A 21314-nucleotide genomic window follows, 5' to 3' on the forward strand; every position below is an offset into this window, starting at 1 on the left:
TGACTCAAGAGATGAGACCCGCGATAAAATTCACCAAGGGGATTGCCTACAGTCTCGGTTGGCGTTGTGAAGGCCTAATTCTGTCAGTGAAGGGGACGGGGTTATGTGGTGACCGGTGAGAACTGGCCGCAGCCCCACTCCGACTGGCGGCTGGTAGATGTACGGCATTGAACCATCATTCCGAAGCCCCGGGCGAGGAAAAGGATCGTTGAATTTGAGGACTGCTTCTGCAAACCACCAAGACCCATTATGGAAGAACCATATTAATGAGAATCGAGACGGAGATAACGACGACGACAACGACTGTAGAGATACAAAAGAAGCGGAGTAAACGTTTCCACCATAGCACAGTGAGAACAGATGGACACGCCCTCCTGGATAACCATCACCTTCAGCTTTAGGGTAGTGAGGTCAGTGTTTGCGTCCGATCTAGTTTCAGCTCTTTGCCATGGACAGGCGGCTAGGTCATTCCAATCGGCCACGTCTTTCTACGACCGGTTCTTAGCGGGTCATCTTCGACCAGTAGCAAAAGTTCTCGCTCCGGCCGACGACGCTGGTCTCCGAGTCGCGGCTTTCTGGGAGATCCGCCCGTGTTCGGGTGAGATCTGCTACCCGCCGAGCCAAGATCCGAGTGATCTCGAGAGATTGGGGTGTCAAACCCCGGTTGATGCGACGTTCGAGGGCGGATGCATTGCTCCGACCACTAGTGAGTACTACGCGGCAAGAAGACAGGAGCTTCCCCTCGCGATAAGCCATATGGATCGACTCGAGACGACGGAAGATACTTGCGAATATCCGCAATGAAATGAAATGACCAGGCAACTAGCTTATGTTTGCGAACAGCAACTTCATGTTCACTTGCGAAGCCGAAGACATCTGCCGTCATTACTGGGTTTGTCGTCAAAGTCTTCAACAACCAAGCTAGGCAGAGCCCCAGTTAACTCTGCATAAAGCCCGATTCGACCTCTACTATGTACACAACCTTGGGGGGTTTCCATCGTCTTTGTCATCGTTTCCGCGCAGCGCCAAAGGCGGGCAAATGTTCCGCAGCAAGCCCAGTCCGTTTCCTGTGGCTGGGAGAAAACGGCAGCCAGCCATCTCCAGTCGACTGGCCAATTGCGTCAGCGGATCGTCAGGAACTGGATCTAGCGTTTAGAATGTTGGCGACGGGTGGGTGTCACGGTGGAGAATCACGGAGCCGAAAAGTGGACATGGAATGTCATCGTTGACCAGGCAAAATGTGCGGCGTGCCATCGTTTGCCCATCTCCGCGCAGCAGCTCAAAAACTGGAGATGATGGCTCTCGGTGTACCGCTAGCGATATCGGGTCCGACCCCGCAGGCCCCGGCAACCGCGAACCGACAGCCGCTAAGCCGATCGACGCGGACGTCGGGGGGGTCTATCCGTACCCCACCAGTCCTGACCGAGCTGACCGACGACGTTTGTCCATGCTTTCGCGGGAGCGATGGGAGGCAGATTTGGGGTCAAGGTTAAGCGGGCATGATCTGCGAGCTGTCAAACTTGCTGCTGTCGAGGATCCTGATCCAGAATATTGGGTTCATGTTGGTTGGAATGAAGCGCGGCTTTGTAAGACACGCAAACGCCACATGTGACTGCGCCAAGCAGGACGTTGGACGCGGTGGGATCACGACATTGTCACCACCGCAGACAAGTCTGTTGGAGCCAGATATCTCCCACTGCTTCCCTGTATGATACAGAGCGGTTTGCTTCTTGGTATGTCTTGCCAAGGCGAGTAGCTCCTCGGTGCTCTTAGCCCATCCCGCGAGATGGGCGGGAGGAGGTTGAGTTGAACGGGTGGTTAGCCCGCAGCCAAGAGACTCGGCACCAGCACGCCAGACGAGGCTGGGATTGCAACTTTGACGAATTCGCTGCATGTCTCTTCCAACAAACGTGGTCATGCTTCGCAATTGGCTTTTGGGCTAAGGGAAGACAGCGTGGCGCGGGGACCCTGAAGGACGAGTTCGGTGAACAAGCCACATTTGGCGGGGTAATTATCTCGCTCTATCAACGCACCGCAAACCAGACCCCGGCAGGACACCACGTCGTTGTCTCGTCGTCTGATCGCAGCTGGCGCCTGTTAAGGTTGTTTCTCTTGCAGCTGGCTAGGCGTAGCTCAGAACACAAGGCACAAGCAACCACAAGGTGTCGTCTCTCTCGCGGCGGGCTTACAAACCTTTGCACCCATTACCAATCCGTCGTGTCTCCGGTGTGCAACGGATGGATGCCGGAAGACCGAGCCGCCGCTCACGAAGACTTGCGACACAACAACGGAAAGGGACCCCACGGCTCCATGGATCTCCCATGGGTCGTCATCGGGGTTCATTGTGTCAGCCATGCGTGGGTTCAGACTTTTTTATCCCTCCCGCGGCTGCACCACGAAAATGGCCATCTCCATTGGGACGGGGAGGATGGATCTTACGGGCACTTATCGTGGCGATACATGACTTATGCGTCGCTACAGAGTGCTAAACACGCCGCCAAGGGGGGGTACATCTGCAAGGTAGCGATCACGTCATTTGAGCTAAACAGCCTCCATTTTTACCTTGGACAATGGGCATGCAGCACCAGCAACCGCAGACGACAGCAACGCCGATTTCACGCCGGGGGACACTTGAGGGACGATTTTTTTTTTTTCTCTTTACGTGTTGAGCCCGCATTTCGCATTGAGGAAATAAAAAGACACCGTTGCGCCCCTCTGCTCTGCCGCATTGTCTCTTCCTCCTGCTGGTTCTCTCCTGTGTCTCTGTCCTCTTCCTCCTCTGCAACTCTCTCTCGACCAAGCCAATTGGTTGTACTGTGTCTCTTCTGAGCTTTTCAGGAGCTTCGTATACCCCCTCTAGCGTCTTTGTTTCTGCTCGATCCCGAGTCTTGTCTTTGCCCCGCGCAACTACTCTCAACACTTCACATTCACAATGGCCAACTCTCCCCACGGCGGTGTCCTCAAGGACCTCTTCGCGCGCGATGCGCCGCGTTCCGCTGAGCTGCTCGCCGAGTCCGAGAAGCTCCCCTCGCTCGTCCTGACCGAGCGCCACCTCTGCGATCTCGAGCTCCTGCTCAACGGTGGCTTCTCTCCCCTTGAAGGTGCGTTGTGTTTTGCTGCTGCTGCTGCTGCTTCCTTGCTTGTCTGCGATGGTGGGGTTGTTGCTACCTGCTGCGGCTGCCACTGGTGCTGCTGCTGGACGGAGACGACCCCGCCATGATTTTTTGGAGGGGCAATTTGTGCCCCACGATTACGTTGCGCTGTGGAAAAAAAACAGTGGGAACTGTGAACTGACCGAGGCACTCCCGCATCGCAGGCTTCATGACCGAGAAGGACTACAACGGCGTCGTCAAGAACAACCGCCTCGCCGATGGCAACCTCTTCTCCATGCCCATCACGCTCGATGTGTCCCAGAAGACCATTGACGAGCTCTCCATCAAGCCCGGCGCCCGCATCACGCTGCGCGACCTGAGAGACGACCGCAACCTGGCCATCCTCACCGTCGAGGATGTCTACAAGCCCGACCGCACCGTCGAGGCCATTGAGGTCTTTGGCAGCGACGACGACACCCACCCCGGCGTCAAGCACCTCTTCTCCAACACGGAGGACTTCTACGTCGGCGGCAAGCTCGAGGCCATCCAGCGCCTCGCCCACTACGACTTCCTCGACCTGCGCTACACCCCCGCCGAGCTGAGGCTTCACTTTGAGAAGCTCGGCTGGAACAAGGTCGTCGCCTTCCAGACCCGCAACCCCATGCACCGCGCCCACCGCGAGCTGACCGTCCGCGCCGCCCGCTCCCAACAAGCCAACGTCCTCATCCACCCCGTCGTCGGCATGACCAAGCCCGGCGACATTGACCACTTCACTCGCGTCCGCGTCTACAAGGCCCTGCTGCCCAGATACCCCAACGGCATGGCCGCCCTCGCCCTGCTGCCCCTCGCCATGCGCATGGGCGGCCCCCGCGAGGCCATCTGGCACGCCATCATCCGCAAGAACCACGGCGCCACCCACTTCATCGTCGGCCGCGACCACGCCGGCCCCGGCAAGAACAAGAACGGCAAGGACCACTACGGCCCCTACGACGCCCAGCACGCCGTCCAGAAGTACTCGGACGAGCTCGGCATCCAGATGGTCGAGTTCCAGGAGATGATCTACATCCCCGACCGCGACGAGTACCAGCCCGCCAACGAGATCGCCGCCGGCACCCACACCGCCAACATCTCGGGCACCGAGCTGCGCAACCGCCTCAAGACCGGCAAGGAGATCCCCGCCTGGTTCTCCTACCCGGAGGTCGTCAAGGTCCTGCGCGAGCAGAACCCCCTCCCCGCCCAGAAGGGTTTCACCATCTTCCTGACGGGCTACACCAACTCGGGCAAGGACCAGATCGCCAAGGCGCTGCAGGTCACGCTCAACCAGGGCGGCGGCCGCTCCGTGTCGCTGCTCCTCGGCGAGACGGTGCGCTCCGAGCTGTCGTCGGAGCTGGGCTTCAGCCGCGAGGACCGCTTCCGCAACGTGCAGCGCATCGCCTTCGTCGCGTCGGAGCTGACCCGCGCGGGTGCCGCCGTCATCGCGGCGCCCATCGCGCCGTACGAGGACGCGCGCAGGCAGGCGCGCGAGCTCGTCGAGAAGAGCGGGCCCTTCTTCCTCGTCCACGTCGCGACTTCGCTCGAGTACGCCGAGAAGACGGACAAGCGCGGCATCTACGCCAAGGCGCGCGCCGGCGAGATCAAGGGCTTCACAGGTGTTGACGACACCTACGAGACCCCCTCCAAGCCCGACCTCGTCGTCGACGTTGAGAAGCAGACTGTGCGCTCGATTGTCCACCAGATCGTCCTGCTCCTCGAGAGCCAGGGTCTGCTTGACAGATTGTAAAGGGAAAGCGCATTCGTTTTTGGGAGGGGCATAGCGTATCAGAGATGAAATGAACACACACCGGGTGGGCAGAGACTTTTGTTCACGGAGTTGATGAGAAAAAAGACTTACATGGATATGGGTTTTTAGAAAAAGCCGTTGGGTTTTGTGTTTTTGGAATTTTTCATATATAACATACACTTGAGATGAATATCATGGATATGGATATGGATGGCATTTGGCATCTAGGTCAGAGTCTCGTCCTTTTCCGCCTGGAGGTGAGAAGAGGGAAGAGATTTGAATTGACGAATATGATTGAGCAATTGTTAGTATTCACGTCTCTTGCTGCATGGCGATGATATTTTAGAGTTCCTTATCGCGATCGTCTTGTTTAGCCTCGCATTCGAGTTCCGATTGTCGCGGCGATCAGATTTGGTAAGCATGGACGACACGGCGTTGCAGGGCGGACGGACGGACCCTCGCAGGACAGGAACCCGAACGATCGCAAACGGCCGAGCTCAAGTGCATGATGCATTCCCGCCGACGGGGGTTCAGAGACGTGAGTTCAGAGACGTGAGTTCAGACTTGGTGGAGGGTGGAAGTTGGTTCGGTTTGAGGTGTTGGTGTCTGTACTGCTGCCGTGTGCGTGTGGTGGTTCAAGGTTAGAGTGATGGTGGTGATGGTGATGGTGGTGATGGTGATGGTGGTGATGGTGATGGTGGTGATGGTGATGGTGGTGATGGTGATGGTGGTGATGGTGATGGTGATGGTGGTGGTGGTGGTGTTGTGGTACGGCCTGGCTGCAGTGGTGGAGTGGGGGAGACACACGGTTGGGCGCTTAGCTTGACGCGGGTATTGGGCGGGAAGGGCCATTCTTGGTGCCCGACGATGGGGTTGGCGCATTCGTTGGCGGGTAGCAACACATGGAGAGGTGGTATTGATGGGATGGGCATGCAACCGATGTGAACTGGTGAGGGGTTTAGTTAAGGTGTGCTTTATTTTAGGAAGCGGCCTTCTTTTCGGCGTTGAGGGGTAGTTCCGATCTTGGTGATCATGGGTGGTGGTGGCCTGCTGTGCTCTTTGAAATGATGGGTTTACAGAGACAGAGAAGATTAAGACTGCAAGACAGGTGCTACTGTCGGTGAAGCGAGACGAGTGCTTCGGGATGGCAGGTGAGAGAGCTGTGTGAGGCAGATATCTGATGGTGTTTGCCGGATTAATACCATGGTACCAGAAAGAAGCTACGAGAGCTGTCTCGCGGGGTGTCAGACCCGTGGCTCGTTTGCCTTGGGCCGAGACATGGCATCGCGACCATTGACTCAGCTGCCACTTACCTACCTACCTTAGACCTGTGGCTTCGATCAGGAACAGATAGTCATCTGCTACCTTACCCAGAGACGTTCATGGTGTAAAGCAGAGTAGCCGACAGCTCCGCGTACCTGACGTGGGGCCCAAGACCAGTTGGTTTGCAGCAAAGCGATGCGATGTACGGGCCAATGATTTGCAGATGCGATCCAATGGGCGGTGTCCTGCTTGCCTGCCTGTCTTACCTTGGCCGTAGTGTAAAGCATCTGTGCCTGAAGCTTCTCACCCGTCTCCAGGTGTGTCTTTCTTGCCTTGACCAGCAGCTCAGACGGGGCTCAGGAACGCAAACCCACGGGCCTTTTCCGCCATCCCCGGAGGCTTCTTCAGATTCAGCCAATGTTATGCCTTTCGGAAACATGCGGAAAATGCGCCACTCGCTGGGCTTCCTTGGTCGCCTTTTTTTTGCCGGCGACCGTCCACTACCTGCCAGCCACGCCCGTCGGATGAAGGATTACAGTGTGCAGTTTGCAGTGCGTATGACGATGCGGTGGTTCAGTGCCTGAATTGATTGACCTTTTTGCCGGGTGACTTGGATCTGGGCCAGGCCCGAGCTTCTGGCAGTGACCGTTGTGGGGCTCAAGGGACCTCACCACTTGAACCACTTCACCTCTCACACACACCACCACTCAGCCCAGTACGGATGCACTAAACCTGCGACTCTGCCGAATGCTCAGCCCGGGAAGTTGGATGCGCCCGCCACGTCAGGATCTGGCCACTGTGCAAGTCAGCTGTTCTGTGTCTGTCTTATGGTTTGTTTCTGGCGGGAGTAAAGAAAAGAGGGAAGGAAAGCAGTTTGCAGCCAACAGCCAGCAGCAAAGTGAGTGACTTGTGTCACCGCCCCAGCCCTTTCACATCCTGACGGGAGGGACAAGTTCCCACTCGCCCCCACAGCCCAGCCCGTCGACGGCCAGGTTGCCAGCGTCTAGTGTGCAGCATCTTCCCACCGCCCACCGCCCTCCGCGTCCACCCCCTTCCCAAGTGCATTCCCAAAGTGCGTTCCCTTCCCTCTTCAGTGACGGGTGATCCACAGTTGCCGGCCCTGCCCAGCCTGTCCAGCCTACCAGATCCGTCCCAGGCATCGAAGCCCGCAGCACCAACGCTGGCAACGCAGCAGGCGACAGGGGTTGTTGCCTTTGCCTTTGCAGACCACTTACCACAAGAGAAAGGACACTCACTCGTGGAAGGTACGCCAGTACGGATACAGTACAGAGTAAGGTACTCTGCTGTGTGCTGTTCCATTCTCATTTTTTTTGGTCGAATCACACCCGCCCAAGCTGCCTTGTGTCAACGAACACCTCCTCCCTCGCAACCGCCCACCGCCCATCGTACGTACGGCTCCTTCTCTCCTCCGTCTTCCTCTGGCCGCTCTTGCCTCGTTCTTGAAGCTCTGCTACCTCACCATACATCATCCCGACAGCTGAAACCAGCCTCGACGGCGAACGTCACTGACGACGGGACAGACACTAAATCTTCCAGAACCCTGAACCCTCGACCAACGCTCGCTCGCTCAAAACAGGGGGGCTAAGGAAAAAAGTCACCGCAATCCCCGGTTTTTAACGACTGCCGAGTCGCCTTCAACCTCTTTTGATCGGTGAACCCCAGACCAGGTCCTGCCTGCTTCCTACCCGCACCTCTTCACAAACTCGTCCAAAACCTTGACCTCGACGACGGATCGCCCGCCGACGGGCCCCAAAACCTTCCCACCCACCACCTCCTCCCTCGACAAACAGGTTTATTCAATCCCTCCTCACCCGTCGCCCGACGACGCCCACGCCCACGCCTAAGCCTCGCCGCGCAGCTACCTGAGCTTCCGGGCTCGCATCCATGCGCCAGCCACCATGTCTTCCGTAAACCGTGACGTCGATACCGTCGTCGACGACGTTGACAAGCTCCCCCGCGAGAAGAAGTCCTCCCGCAGCAAGTCGGAGCGCAGCCTCAGATCCGACAAGGGCGACAAGGAACACCGCTCCTCCCGTGTGAGCTCACGATCCTCGAAATCGAAAATGGTCGACGGCAGCGGCCTCGGAAGCGATACCCACTCGCGTTCCCACTCTCACCGCCGCCACCGCACCCGCGAGGAACGAGACCGCGATCGCGACCGCAGAGACCGAGACCGAGACAGAGACAGAGAACGCGGCCACGACCGCTCCTCCTCCATGACCGACCTCGTCCCCGAGCTGGCCAGAACCTCCCTGACCAACTCTACCGATCGCGTCTCCGTCCCCTACCCGACCTTCAGCAAGGCGCACAGCAAGGAGGCTGTCCGCAGCAAAGATGACGTCTCGGCCGTCGCCGAAAAAGAAAAGCAGAGAGACCCCTTCACCCCCGAGGCGACCGACCTCGGACAGAGCGATGTCCACCGATCCAAGAGCGCGAACGATGCCTCGCGCAAGGTGTCGACCAAAGAGAGGCCTCCCAGCCCGCCCGAGACAGACTTGTCCGACAAGAGACGATCTGAGACGCCCGAGTCGTCGCGCAAGGAGCGTTCAAGCTCAAGATTAACCGAGAAGAGGGATAGGGATGACCGACCGATCTCGCGACTGAGCGGCCTTTCGATCTCGCGGTCCGGATCTAGAGCCGACGAAAGATCCCGGGTGAGCTTCAAGTCCAAGAGTAGCAGTCAGGCGACCTACGTGAAGTCGCCCTCCTTCCCTCCCGGCGTGCAGGAGAGCCTCAACATCAAGCCGAACAGGTCTTCCTCCAAGCGCAGTTCGTCGAGCAAAAAGAGCCGACGATCCGATATCCAAGATGGCGACTCGTCCCCGGAGAGCGTTATGGATTCGTCCCCCAAGACCCCGACGCAATGCCCGAACTACCCCCCGCCCTTGCCGCCGGATCAGAAGCCGCACCCTGGATTGGCTCAAGTGTATGCCGAAGAGATCACGCCCTCGGGCACCCCGGCGACCGACCTCCCTGGACCTCCTCCCCCGCCGCCACCTCCTCCGCCTCTGGACGTCCACGAGGCGCCTAGAGTCGACTACCTCTTGCAGAACGGCGGACTGCTCCAACCTCTACCAAAGACGTTTTTGTCTGTTCTTCCTCGTCAGAATGGCGCCAGGCCTTCCAACCCCCCTCTTGTTGGCGCACAAACGCTGTTTGCGCCATTTTTCAACTTGCTGGATCAGTACAACTCGGTGCTCAACAGAAATGGCTCAGTAGCTGTTGCCACCGGTCACCGATCGGTTGCTCGCAGACTCCTCGACCGCCTTGAGAATGTTTTCTCTCGGGAGCTGCCCGAGTATGGATGCACCTGCGTTTTGTGCGAGAGAGGGCCCGATATCCAGCACCGCGGCCTGGGTTGGGGCGAGGTTCTTGAGTGGGTTAGCGGTCGCATCGAGCTCCCACAATGGCCTCCCTTTGACTTGGCGACCTTGGGGTCTGCCGCTGCGGACATTGCCGCGGATCTGCCCCCTCGTCCCGACTCGCCCATCCAGATCGACCCCGATATCGCCGAGGAGTTCCGCGAGCACTACCTCCAACGGTCTAAGAAGGTCAGGGGAGCTGTGGACAAGTGGTTGAACAAATGCGGTGACTCGACCGCCCCGACGCCACAAGACGTTGACGACGACACACTCACGTTCGCCATGCTTACGAACCTGGACCCTGAGGATCAGCCGTACTTCAACGCCATTCTCACCGGCTCTAGCCAGCTCAAGCCCACGACGAGAGCCCCTACACCCTCTCACTCTCACCGTCCCCGCCCCGACTTCGTCATCAAGGCTGGTCTTTCCCTCCAGCGTCTGTATCGCTTGCAACAAACACCCCGCGATGCCGAAGTCGCAATGTACCTCGTCAAGAACCCTCATACCCACGATCTTGTCGTGACAATGTCCGATATCAATACCCAGGAGTGGGAGATCTTGACTTCGGGAAGATTCGATGGCTTCTTGTGGTCTGGCGCCGACGGAGACGACGTCAACACCCCGATCGCCGACTCCCGGGGCGCCACTCCCGCGAGCGGCTACTTCCCCTCTCGACCTTCGACTGGAGGGCCTTCTCGCAACGCCACCCCGTACTCTCGTGGAGCCACTCCAGCTTCCTTCGTGAGCGGTATGTCAGCCGCCGCGAACCGTCAGGCAGTGTCCCGTGACGAGGAGATGGAGATGGCCGTCTTGGCGGAAGTGGAGCGTGAGATCTACCAGGGTATGGAGGTGCTGGAGGATGCCTTCGAGGCACTTCACCTCAGGGCGGAAGTTGTCCGGACGGCGCTGCGCAACAGAGGCGCAGGCCTCGCGCACAGCTTACAGAGCCGCCGGCGTATCGATGTGCTGCCCGGCTCCGGCAACTCCCAGTCTTCAGGCTACGAGCGTCCGGGATGGGCCCAGGGCGATCTGGACAACAGCGATGACGACTGGATGGGCGGCGACGACTTCGAGCTCGCTCCCGACGATTCGGCCAGCAACATCAGCAGCTCGAGACACCGCCGACCCAAGCGCCGGACGGAACGGCGCACACCTGCCCCGATCGAGGAGGACGACGAGGAAAACTGAACTCGAGGATAATGAAATGCGATTGTTACTGCTCAACTTGTTTTGAAGTCAAAGTGAGCGGGCGTCATGAAAAGCTGCATGTGCGGGGAATACCAAGGATTGATGAGTAAGGACGCCTGGACATGATGGGATGAAGTGGGAAGTCATGCGATGAAAGTTTCTGTTGGAATCTGCTTTGTTTTTTTTTTGGTCACGAAGTGTTCATCCCAGTGTTTTGCGCCGGGGAAGATTCGAGATGCCTCCCGGTTGGATGGGATGATGACATAACGATGGTGGTGGAGGTCTGAACGAAAACGTTTGAAATTGGAGGTTTGAATTTTCAGCGAGATTGAACATCTCGCGTTGCGTGGCATCCGTCTGCGTTTGGATTTCTCCCGCTCCCCTCTCACAAACACAACACTACACACATACACACCTTGTTCGTAAAGCTGAGCTCGGCTATGCCGGGTCTTGGTGGTAGCTGCATGGTCTTGGAGTCTAGGTTCATTACTGCCCATCCTGGGCCGGATTCTGTTGGATTTTTAATGACAAAGTGTTTTGAGATGAAGAATGCTTGCTTGCTTTGATGATTGGATTCGTGATTGTGAAATGTCCATGGGTTGAGTAAGGGGCGGGCGGACGGACGGACGGGCGGATGGCCTTACTTGGGTGCCGATGCTGCCTTGGTTGCCAACTCCCGGCGAGAAGAACAAGATGGCCCAGTGGTCGGGACAAGCGCAACCGCAGCGCCCTGGTGTTGCCATATCTGATCGGTGGGAGGTTAAGGGTTCAAGTGGATTCTTTTTGGCTTTTTTTGGTGGTGTTTTTAGTTCTTTGCTTGTGGTTCGTCTTGCCGCCGCGATATGCACAGAAAGATAAGCATAATCATGAAGACAAGTTACCAAGATGAGGATGGATTTGGATGGCAAGCACTTTGAAGTAGGAAAAAGCAATACGCGGTATGGACTAAGCTTCTAAAATATATTTGCCCCTGTTATTTGAAAGCTGTCGTAATCTTCTTGGGGAGGGGCTGCGCCGTATATCCACGATCACACCTGCCCCTTGTGTTCAACGCCAAATCAACGCCGAACTCCAAATTGTAACTGTGCCTCCTAGCGTAGCCATATTGCATCGTTCTAAGTGGATGCTGAAGGGTAAAAAACCGAAACCTGATACATGAGAAATGAAAGCTGCAAGATGGAATGAAAACGCGCGGGAATTGCTACCCTGGGTATCGAAATGAAGCAATACTGTCGAACGCTGGTGTGAAGTATGTTGTGAATCGCTAGATATTTTCATCGGACCTTTCGAAGATATTTGAAGAAATTGAAGCATCCCTGCGTGAGGAAGTAGCCGAGAAGAATGAACGTGTGGGCGACATGTAGAACCATAAAAATGCTGAAATTCGAAAGCGTACCGAAGAGCTGCGGGAGGCAAGACTCTCGCTCGCGCGTAGGAACCTCGGGTTCGCCATGACTGGTTAGGAAACTGTGAGCTGCTGAGAAACGAATGACTGTGAGACTGGCGCTCTTACTGTACCGGCTGCATCTCAACTCCATCGGCGTCCAGTAGTGTCTTCAGCGCCGCGATGGTGATGTTCTGCTGCTCGAGGGCCATGTCTAGGTCGCGGCGTGCAATGTCGAAGGCATTGCCGGCACGTCCGACTTCGCGCGAGGCGTGCTCGACAGCGAGGAAGGCGCGGCGGAGGCGGTCTTGGTGGTGGTGGTGCTCCTCGTCGCGGAGCTGGACCTGTGCGGTGACGGCGGCGCTCATATCTGCCATTTTGGACATCATGTCGTGGAAGATGGGGGGGAAGGACTGGTCTGAGGTGAGAGATTGGGATCGCATTGGCGTGCTGGGGATGGCGGCGGAATGGGGAGTGTGCGTCTCTGGGATAGTTTGGTCTGCCGAGGGAGTGGTGATGGGTCTGGCGAAGTTTGCTGAAGGGAACCGCGTAGGATGCGGTGGTCTGGTGAGGTTGTTGAGGGAAGACGCTCGGTTGTTTGTGTTCCGAGTTGCAGGTGAGGAGGTGAAGAAGTTCTGGCGCGGAGTGATGCCTTCGCGCCTTTGGGTGGTGCTGGAAGGGAAGGTCTGGTAGTTGCTCCTTCCTCCAGGAGTGAAGCACCCACCTACATTGAGAGGATCGCCTGACAACATGCCTGTTCTCTGTCTCTTTGGTTGCTGATTCAGTTCTCCGTGGTCGTCAGCCGAATTACGCTTGGAGGCTTTCATCTTTGGAGGGGGCATTTCTTCCTGCCCGTCTTCAGTCCTCGGTCCCGGGGTTGATCTCCAGAGCATGTCCAAGCGTGGACAGTCACCTGGGTCGAATTGATGGTTGGACAAAGGCGCAGAGCTCGACGGTTGGGATGGTGTTGGCGAGCCACTCGCACAGCTCTTGAGGCAACTTGCCGTTGTTCATGATCCTCGTTGCCTCGAGGTCGATGACGGACGGCACGTCATCCAACCCGCGTTCTCCATCAGGACTCCAGCGTCCCATGAGAAAAATGAACGGCTGCTGGAGCTTATAGCACTTTGGGGTTTTGGCATTCCATCTCACGGCTTCGAGGTTGTCTTCGAGCTCCGCCCGCTCAGGGGCGTCATCGAATGCCGGATTCTTCTGGCGCTTGGCCCATTCCATCCAAGGTATCGGCTCCTTTGGAGCAAGATCTTCCTTCTCTTGCTCTGGTGGAGGTGGAGGCGGAGGACGCAAGACTCTTTCTATCGCAATCAGCAACGGATCGGTGCATGCGCTGGGCTCCCAGCCTGCGTTCCTCAGAAGGCTTGAGATGATGTCGGGGAATTCGCCGCCATTCATGATTCTCACTGCCTCACAGTCCACCGGCGAAGGTGGGCGCAGTCTGTGGTTCTGAGAATTGCCTAGGAAAGCCAGAAGTCGCTTGTATGACGGCTCCTGAGCGACGAGCACTCTCTTGCGTATCTTGTCCCAGGAAATGGTGTTGATGATTCGGCGGAGTTGGAAGTCCAAGTCATGTACTTCGGCGTACTTTGGGTGCATTTGGGCCTTGGCCCATTTCAGCCAGCCTTTCTTGCATCTTGGGGGATCCTGAGCAGAGGTTGCGGGCATGGTTATGGATGTGCTGTCAGCAAGGGCCTTGGAAAGAAGCTAGAGAGAGGAATTGTGCTGTCAAAGAACTTCGAAACGAAACGTAAGAGGAGTTCCGGTAAGCTCCAAAGGCATAAAACTGAAAAGTAAGATCTGTCTTGGATGGTACTGGAGACGGAGGTTTTGCTGCGCAGGTAGAAGACGATGTATGAGTAATCAAAATGGCATGTTTGTGTTAAAGAAAAGACTCAACGGTGGTAAGAAAGTGGATGATGAGAAAGGGAACTTTGTTGAGATGCGGCTTATGTTTCAAGATGCTCGGTCGATAGATATGTAAGGAGTGACTTGAGTTAGAATGTTTGTTGTCGTGGAAGGAACTGGAAGAAGGAGTGGTTTGAAAGACGGAAGAGCACGCCTCTCCTTATGATGAGGACGGTTCGCACCTGCTCATGTGGTGATGAGTGACCGAATAGGTCGGAAACATACGTCTCGTGTGATTTGATGCAAATGTAATGAAGTAGATGTAGTCCATAAGGATAGGTTATTTCCTTGGAAGTAGAATGATGCGTGGAAGAAGCTGGTGGGCGAGAGTTGGGAGATAGGCCGGTGTTTGGAGGATGTGTGATGGCGTAAGCTGCATGAGTCTCTCGGCCTCCTGCCACTTTTATATCATTCTTCCGGACGGACTCACGGGGCAGGCTCGAGGACGACGACGACAACGACCGGCAGTCATGAGTGACGGTACCGCCTGCCTCCTGGTGAGAGAAATGGCTGCCAGCCCTGTTGATCTTGTTCCTGTTAAAATTCTTGACGCTCTTCATATCATCACCAATGCTTTAGTAATGGCTATACTTTGGCTCCTGGTCGACTCTACTATCATGCAAGTCACAGGCAAAGAAGTTAGCACTATCTGTCCTTTAATACCCAGAGTTCACAAGCAGTTTGCTATCCTATTGGAATTCCTGGGAAGGTACCTACACCGTGTCATCCTGTTGAAATGAGAGTCAGCTTTCAAGAGTAGTGTTGCTAGATCCACGGGCCTTCTTCTGTTATACAAGCGTCCACAGATTGTGTCACCGGTAGAGGCGCTGGTATACTGGGCATAGGTTCCAGGGAGTAGATACCTGTTTGCAATTGATCCGTGCCTCATCTGCATTCACCGATGCTGAAAGTATAAGAACCTCTGCCTATTACGGAGGGTTTGACCTGCTTTGTCAACTGGATATGGCTCTGTCACCTCTGAATTTGAATACTCTGGAGGATGCATAATGTGCCATGAAGGCTACCACGCGAGACCCCGGCTCACTCATGTGTTCATTTTCATCCGTCGGGTTCGTCCCACTTAATCTAAGAGCTATGAGAACCAGAATAAGCCCATGACAATCGCAGACTGTCCAACGCGCTAACATTAAATCACCATCTACAAATAGATAGATACAGCACTTAGACGGGCAGAATTTGGGATATAGTTAGCGCCGTTCTTGATTCCGGTGGATCGCGATGATTGTCTTCATGTATTGTCCCTACTTGAATAACAGCGGTTGCTAGATGGGCTATACATGACCTTTCTCTATGCTTCGTAAATACTTTTAGTTTACTTAGAGATTTCCTCATATGCTTCAGTCGTCTAATTATCACTGATATTTGATAAGTGAGGCAGGATTGTTGCTGTCTTCGACCTCTTAAGTATGCTAATACGATGAAGGTAAGTAACTCTGAGGACAGGGTATAAATATAGAACAATTCAAGAGATTCTGGAGGGACCAAACCGGCCAATTGATCGGACGCATCTTTATTGGTGTCAATCGACCCTAAAATTAACGCTGTCTATTGGAAGTCTGTCCCTCTCCATCAAAATCAGAATCTCTCCAAGTGTGTCTAAGCATGGGTTGGCATCCTCGATCGTCTTTGTCACTCACTTGGCGTCGGGTATTGTCAACGCATTCAGACGAACATTATCATTATTCGTCTGGTGCCCCACGCTCAGGTCATAACGGGGAAAGAGAAGGCCCGCATGTGGTGCGTAGCGCATCAGAGCAGCTGCAAGGCTGGCAAGGGCAAGACAACATGCCCAATTGCGTTTGTCGCCTAAACACTTGCAATGTCAAGTTGACGTGGATTTATATACCATGTCAGGGCCACAGAGTGACATTCAGCCAGCGCCTGGCGATCCGCTTGAGATTCTTTTCCGGCACCTACGGGGTCTCGCTAGGGATATAATCAGGATGTGTCAACCACCTCAGAGTGCGTCTCCAGGTCAAAATGAAATTGTCTCTTTCAGCCTGGGCGAGTCGCTGCTTTGTGCCTTGGTCCGAAGATGTCCAAGGCCAGTTGCGTAAATCCCAACTGCTATGGACCTGTACCCTCGGTTTGACCTTTCATGGTCTATCATCGGCGTCTCTTGAGATGTATTCAGATAGTTTTAGTTAAAGGCCGAAAGGTCGAAGGTTAGTTCACACGAAATGAGGAAGACCAGTCGGTACCTCGAATTTCAACAGTAAGCGAAGGCAGCAAAGGTCTTTTGATTATCTACACAAATAATCCGATTCCGCTGGTTCAACAATGCATTCGCCTCCAAGTCGTACCGCCACTTTGCCGTCCTGGCCGACGGAGGAGGCGTTCTTCCTGGCGACATCCCAGTCGACGCCGAGACTCTCCAGGAGATGCGCAACGCCTACAAGGCAGAGCAAGACCCCTACCAGGTGATTGGAAAGTCTTCCAACATCAGACTCCAGGTGATAGCGGCATTTATACGAAGTTATCGTCGGCACTCGTGTCCGTCAACGTCGTGGACTTCGGCAACGGCAAAAGCAAGCTCTATAAAACAACCGGGCCTGACCGATCTGACTGATTCCACAACGCAATTAGTTCATTGTAGACTGGTCATGACCAGTTCTAAATACCAACTGGATTCAAACACATCGTAATTCTTGCGATTGCGCTCACCCTTACTAGCCTCAGATGCAAGATGCGGTTGGACCCTATCCATCGTCACCATCCAGACAGTATTCGTCCCACACATTCCACGAACACTCCAGCCGTGAAGCTTGTCGCTCAAAACAGGCACAACCACACGGTACCAGGGCCCATATCCGACTCCGTGTCTTACACCGATGTTTTCCCACAATCATTTGGTGCGATGAAGAATCTAAACAGAGTATCCCCCGCTAGCTCTCTATATATGACGCTGTTGCTCGAATACCCACGAAGCGTCAGTTGTTTAAAAGGCAGCGATGCGCTCCCTACCCAATGCTTTATTCGTAGACGCAATGGCGTCAACCCAAGTCTTTCTTGCAGCCTATGGCAGATGGTGAATTCCTCAAGTGTCTGAGCGACATATACATGACCTCGTTCGTATTTGTGTCTGAGCACTCGGCAATGAGCCGCCCGTATCGTTCGTGACTTTCGTTGGGCTGTTCATCAACGCATACTCGGTTGATCCCAATGCAGAAGTCGAATGCTTGAGGCAGTATCTCGCGTATCACGAAGCGAAACGTCATCAGCTTGATGGTGAGGTAAAAGCCAGTGGAAAGTAGACGCCAAATTCGAAGAAGAAAAAAGCATTCCCTTGTCCAGCTCGTGCAGAGAATGCACCGCCAGGCACGCCTTTATACAAAATGTAGGTAACCAAACCATTACCATCTCATGATAGACAGCAGCAGAACTCTGATCGTGGCCCGCAGCAGGACCAATCAGCGGAGTCCTGTATAGGTATCCGACACAACGTACCCTTCCAGACACGAGCAGAAATATGTGGTTATCACGAAATCGAGTTCTGCGGCTCATCATACGGGAGAACATGATCCAGCTGTCACAACTTCTATTCTTGAAAAGATCCGCCGCTACATAACAGCATGCCCGCAGTCTCTTACTGATTATCCATCGAGAATACAGCCACGGCGATGACTTCTAGCAGTCTAAAACCGGAAACCCAACTATCTAGGTTGGTAGGCATCGGTACTCGGCCCTTTCCTCGTGATTTGGAAATCTAGGCAGTTCCGATGTAGCAAAAAAATACAGCCCAAAACATCGTTTTGCTGAGTCCAATCCATGCGCAAGAAAGGAATAATCTATACTCAAAGGCATGCCTGCCACTGTTTTCAAAACAAAGGGGGAGGTGGTGAGAGATTAACAAATCCGAAGAAGGCGTGCGAGGAGAAAAACCAAAAATGAAATCGAGCACGAGGATTCGAACCTGGGCTCTCGAGGGGATAAGCACGATCTCTGTGTTCAGCTGGCATACTAGTTCTACCATACTGGGCATATTCACGGCCATTTATTCCAGCTCGGTTGTTGGGAACTCTCGGGCACTAACCTCCTGAAGTACCTAGTAGCGCTCCAAGGTGAAGTCCGAGGTGAACTTTGGGGCCGGCTGCCTCAGCCTCCAGGCTGCAATACCTCGGGAGTTAAGAGGAACTCATTCACCCTGCGTCTACTGTTACCTGGCTTCTGTCGTATTTTCCTCACATTCGCTCCGAAGATGAAGTTTTGGCCTACGCCCCAGTCACACCACGGACCCTTCACACATCACACAGACAATCATCATGAACGGCAGCAAGGATTGGCTATAAAAGGAGGACGCAACGCTGTGCTGCAGAAAGCCTACGGTGGTATCCCTGAAAATAAAAAGACGACCGATCGAAGACGGCGAGAAAACAAATACAGAAGACCATGTCCACCCACCTCCCCAACGCCGCCGCCCCCTCAGTTTACGCTCAATGACCGTGAATAAGGGAAAACAAGGTGAGAGTAGAATAAAAAGCCAATGGTCCGAATATTCTCGCATCCTGCTCGCTAGATACCTGAAGAGTGGGAAGTAGAAAGGGGGAGCGTTCCAGCCGCACGAGGACGCAAGCTATATATGTGCCCAGGATATGCGCGGTTCATATGTACGGTCCGACCAGGGTGGCAAGAATGTACAGAGCGAGAGATGGAAGATCCGCCAACGCCATGATGCTTTTTTGCTTTTGGAAACACGCTAAAGCGAAGAACTACGACGGCGGGCCGTCTACTCGTCGTCGAAGATCTCGTAGCAGTTCTGCAAGATTGTGTCGACAACCTTGATTTGCCAGCCGGCGTCGGCAATGCTCGTGCTCGGGTCGGTGCCCATGACGGTGGGACCAAAGATGACGGCGAGATTGTGCGAGTTCATGCGGTTGACGTGGGAGTTGTCCATGACGCGGTGGAGGTGGAGGGTGAGAGAGCGCAGGGTGGCGTAGTTGGGGTCGGGCAGGCTGTTGATGATTGCGTGCAGCGAGTCGCGGCGGACAATGTCATCGTCGTGTTCTGGCAGTGTTAGAAAGGGAAGACTTGGTGACATTGGTGAAACTTACTGGCTGCCTCAATCAACTCGCTGTGATGCTCCGTAGTAAGCAAGGGGTCAGGAAGATCGCGGCAGAACTGCTTCAACAGGCCCGTAACACTATTGACGTCGTGGTAAAAGTTCTCTGGATTCCTGAAATCAAGCGCAGGGTTGCTGGAGTCGGTATCGAACATGGTCTTGAGCTTGTTGATGTGCGTCAACGAACCAGACTGGCGGTAGATACCCTCAACGCCAAGACCGTAGAGGTCCACTGCCTGGATACACTGATAGACGACCATAGGCACGGGCAGACCGTCCCGCTCATACAGGCGGGACAAGGTGAGCCCGAATACGGGCCTCGCGGGGTTGGGCGTTGGTGCCGAGTTGTTGCCGGCAAGAGGAGGAGACTGCCTGTTGTACGCTTGGTATTGAGGAGCTCCGGGAGGCGGCCCTTGGGCAGGGTGTTGCTGCAAGGGGTTACCCTGCTGCCGCTGCTGAGGTGGCTGCTGGTACTGGCTTTGAGCCGGCGGGGTGGGCTGCTGTTGCGGAGGGGGCGTTTGACTCTGCGAAGTCTGGAAGGGCAAAGCCCCGAGCTGTGGCGGGCCCTGAGAGGCAACGGTGCTGCCGCCGCCATTGTACCGCGATTGCAGAACTCCAGAGTTGCGGTTGGCCTGGAATTGCTGCTGCTGGCTGGGCTGCTGGTTCAGCATGTTGCTGGTGCTGAAGCTACGGCCATGCTGCTGCGGCTGAGGGGCGGACTGCTGCTGAGACGAAGGACGCTGCTGTTGAGCTGCCGGCATGCTAGGCGGTTGGAAGCTCGACGGGGACTCGGCGGGCGGTTGAAAGTTGTTTGGCCTGGCGGGAGGCGGCATTTGCTGCTGCTGCTGGTTCTGCGCAGGCGGCGGACCGCTCGGCGTCATTTTCGGCACGTTGGAGACCGAGGCATTTGGTTGGTGGCTCATGTTGGGATTGCGAGGTATCGCCAAGATGGGATTCTTCTCGTACTTGATCTCGTTGTTCGCCGGTAGCTTGGAGTGGTGGCTCATCAGAACGTCGCTCAGGTCCTTCTCGTTGTTGATGGCCATGACGGCCTCGCGGAGACTGCGCGGTCCTCCTCCAGAACCCTGTCCCTTGATTGGGCTAATACTAAGGCCGTTGCTCAAGAGGAGCTTCTCGCTGAAGGACGCTGCCAAGATGTTAGCTCAAATCGGCCAAGATGATCAGCATCACCTACCGAATTTCTGCATCTGAAGTGCCAGCCCGGCATCTGTGTCCCTAACCAGATCCTGGAGCGCAGCAATAGCCTCGGGTCTTGTCCTCGCAATCAACTCGGCCTTCTCGCTCTGCAATGTCTGAACCTTGGCCTGGTAGTCCTGGTCGGCAGCTTGTGCCTTTCTCAAGAGATCCTCCTCGTGTTGCGGTCCCGACTTGGCCTTCAAACTGAACATCTTTCCGCTGTTCCTGCTGGTGTCGCCGGTACGGGCGCGGTCGTATTCCTCCGCCAGACTGTCGTACTTGGCCTTTGACTTGCGCATAGCGGCCTCGAGGTCTGCCACGCGATGCTCCGCCGCCAAGCCGTTCGCCTTCCATCCTTTCCGGCTGCGCTCGGCCATGGCGGCCATCTCGATGAGGTCGTCGTGCATTTGGTGCAGTGAAACGGCAAACTGGATGCCGTTCTCGGCCATGCGCTCGTGGATGTACATCATTTCGGTGTAAGCCTGGGCAAAGGAGCCTTGCTTGTGTTCGGGCTGGTGCATAGTCTCCTGGCTCATGCGGGACAGCTTCTTCATCGCGGACGCGTGTGTTTCTTCGATGTGTGATCGCTTCTTGAGGAAGAGGGCGAATTCCTGGCGGAGTATGCGTCAGCGGCCGCAGCGACTCGCGAATGGACCAGCGTTGCTCACCTTTGCAGACGCGATGCTCGCCTTGAGTTGGTTCAACATGGTTGACACGCCAATCTGCATGCTTGTCAGCGTCCGGATTGTGGGAACATCGCATGCGGCCGCCTTACATCGGACGACAGGACTTCTTGGACCTGGCGCGAGATTTCTGGGTTGGGCGCCGAGGGTGTCTCGGCACTGGCGGCGGCGGCGGCAGCGGAGGCGCCGTTCGCGGTGCCATTTGCGCCATTCTGTGGTGGTGTTTCTGTGTTTCCGAGCGACATGCTGCTCGTTCTATCGCGCTGCTCTTCGTTGGTTGCAGGCAGGTTGTCGTCGGAGGGGGAGCGGACGTCGGCCATTTTGAGGGATCGGGAGAGTTTGGC

General features: G+C 55.5%; 6 protein-coding genes across 6 annotated transcripts; 2 read left to right on the forward strand and 4 right to left on the reverse strand.

The window, feature by feature from the left end:
* Positions 1-2932: 2932 nt before the first annotated feature.
* Positions 2933-4872, forward strand: MET3 (Sulfate adenylyltransferase; the record flags this gene model as incomplete). The annotated part of the gene is made up of 2 exons (XM_032032834.1): positions 2933-3101; positions 3317-4872. 2 exons carry the CDS (start codon positions 2933-2935, stop codon positions 4870-4872), a joined length of 1725 nt encoding a protein of 574 aa, XP_031887808.1.
* A 558-nt stretch (positions 4873-5430) lies between these two features.
* On the reverse strand, positions 5431-5724 carry CGGC5_v011327 (uncharacterized protein; the record flags this gene model as incomplete). The annotated part of the gene is made up of 1 exon (XM_032032833.1): positions 5431-5724. One exon carries the CDS (start codon positions 5722-5724, stop codon positions 5431-5433), a length of 294 nt encoding a protein of 97 aa, XP_031887807.1.
* Positions 5725-8054: 2330 nt separating this feature from the next.
* Positions 8055-10706, forward strand: CGGC5_v011328 (uncharacterized protein; the record flags this gene model as incomplete). The annotated part of the gene is made up of 1 exon (XM_032032832.1): positions 8055-10706. One exon carries the CDS (start codon positions 8055-8057, stop codon positions 10704-10706), a length of 2652 nt encoding a protein of 883 aa, XP_031887806.1.
* Positions 10707-12215: 1509 nt separating this feature from the next.
* Positions 12216-12917, reverse strand: CGGC5_v011329 (uncharacterized protein; the record flags this gene model as incomplete). Its single annotated transcript, XM_032032831.1, has 1 exon — positions 12216-12917. One exon carries the CDS (start codon positions 12915-12917, stop codon positions 12216-12218), a length of 702 nt encoding a protein of 233 aa, XP_031887805.1.
* Positions 12918-12999: 82 nt separating this feature from the next.
* CGGC5_v011330 (uncharacterized protein) lies at positions 13000-13770 on the reverse strand (the record flags this gene model as incomplete). The annotated part of the gene is made up of 1 exon (XM_032032830.1): positions 13000-13770. One exon carries the CDS (start codon positions 13768-13770, stop codon positions 13000-13002), a length of 771 nt encoding a protein of 256 aa, XP_031887804.1.
* Positions 13771-18757: 4987 nt separating this feature from the next.
* rga7 (putative Rho-GTPase-activating protein 7) lies at positions 18758-21290 on the reverse strand (the record flags this gene model as incomplete). The annotated part of the gene is made up of 5 exons (XM_032032829.1): positions 18758-19035; positions 19083-20237; positions 20286-20898; positions 20956-21009; positions 21063-21290. The coding sequence occupies 5 exons, from the start codon at positions 21288-21290 to the stop codon at positions 18758-18760; spliced, it is 2328 nt and encodes a 775-aa protein (XP_031887803.1).
* Positions 21291-21314: the final 24 nt, after the last annotated feature.

This window comes from Colletotrichum fructicola (genome assembly GCF_000319635.2).
Source record: "Colletotrichum fructicola Nara gc5 chromosome Unknown KSG_Nara_v1_contig06, whole genome shotgun sequence".
Classification (NCBI taxonomy): domain Eukaryota; kingdom Fungi; phylum Ascomycota; class Sordariomycetes; order Glomerellales; family Glomerellaceae; genus Colletotrichum; species Colletotrichum fructicola.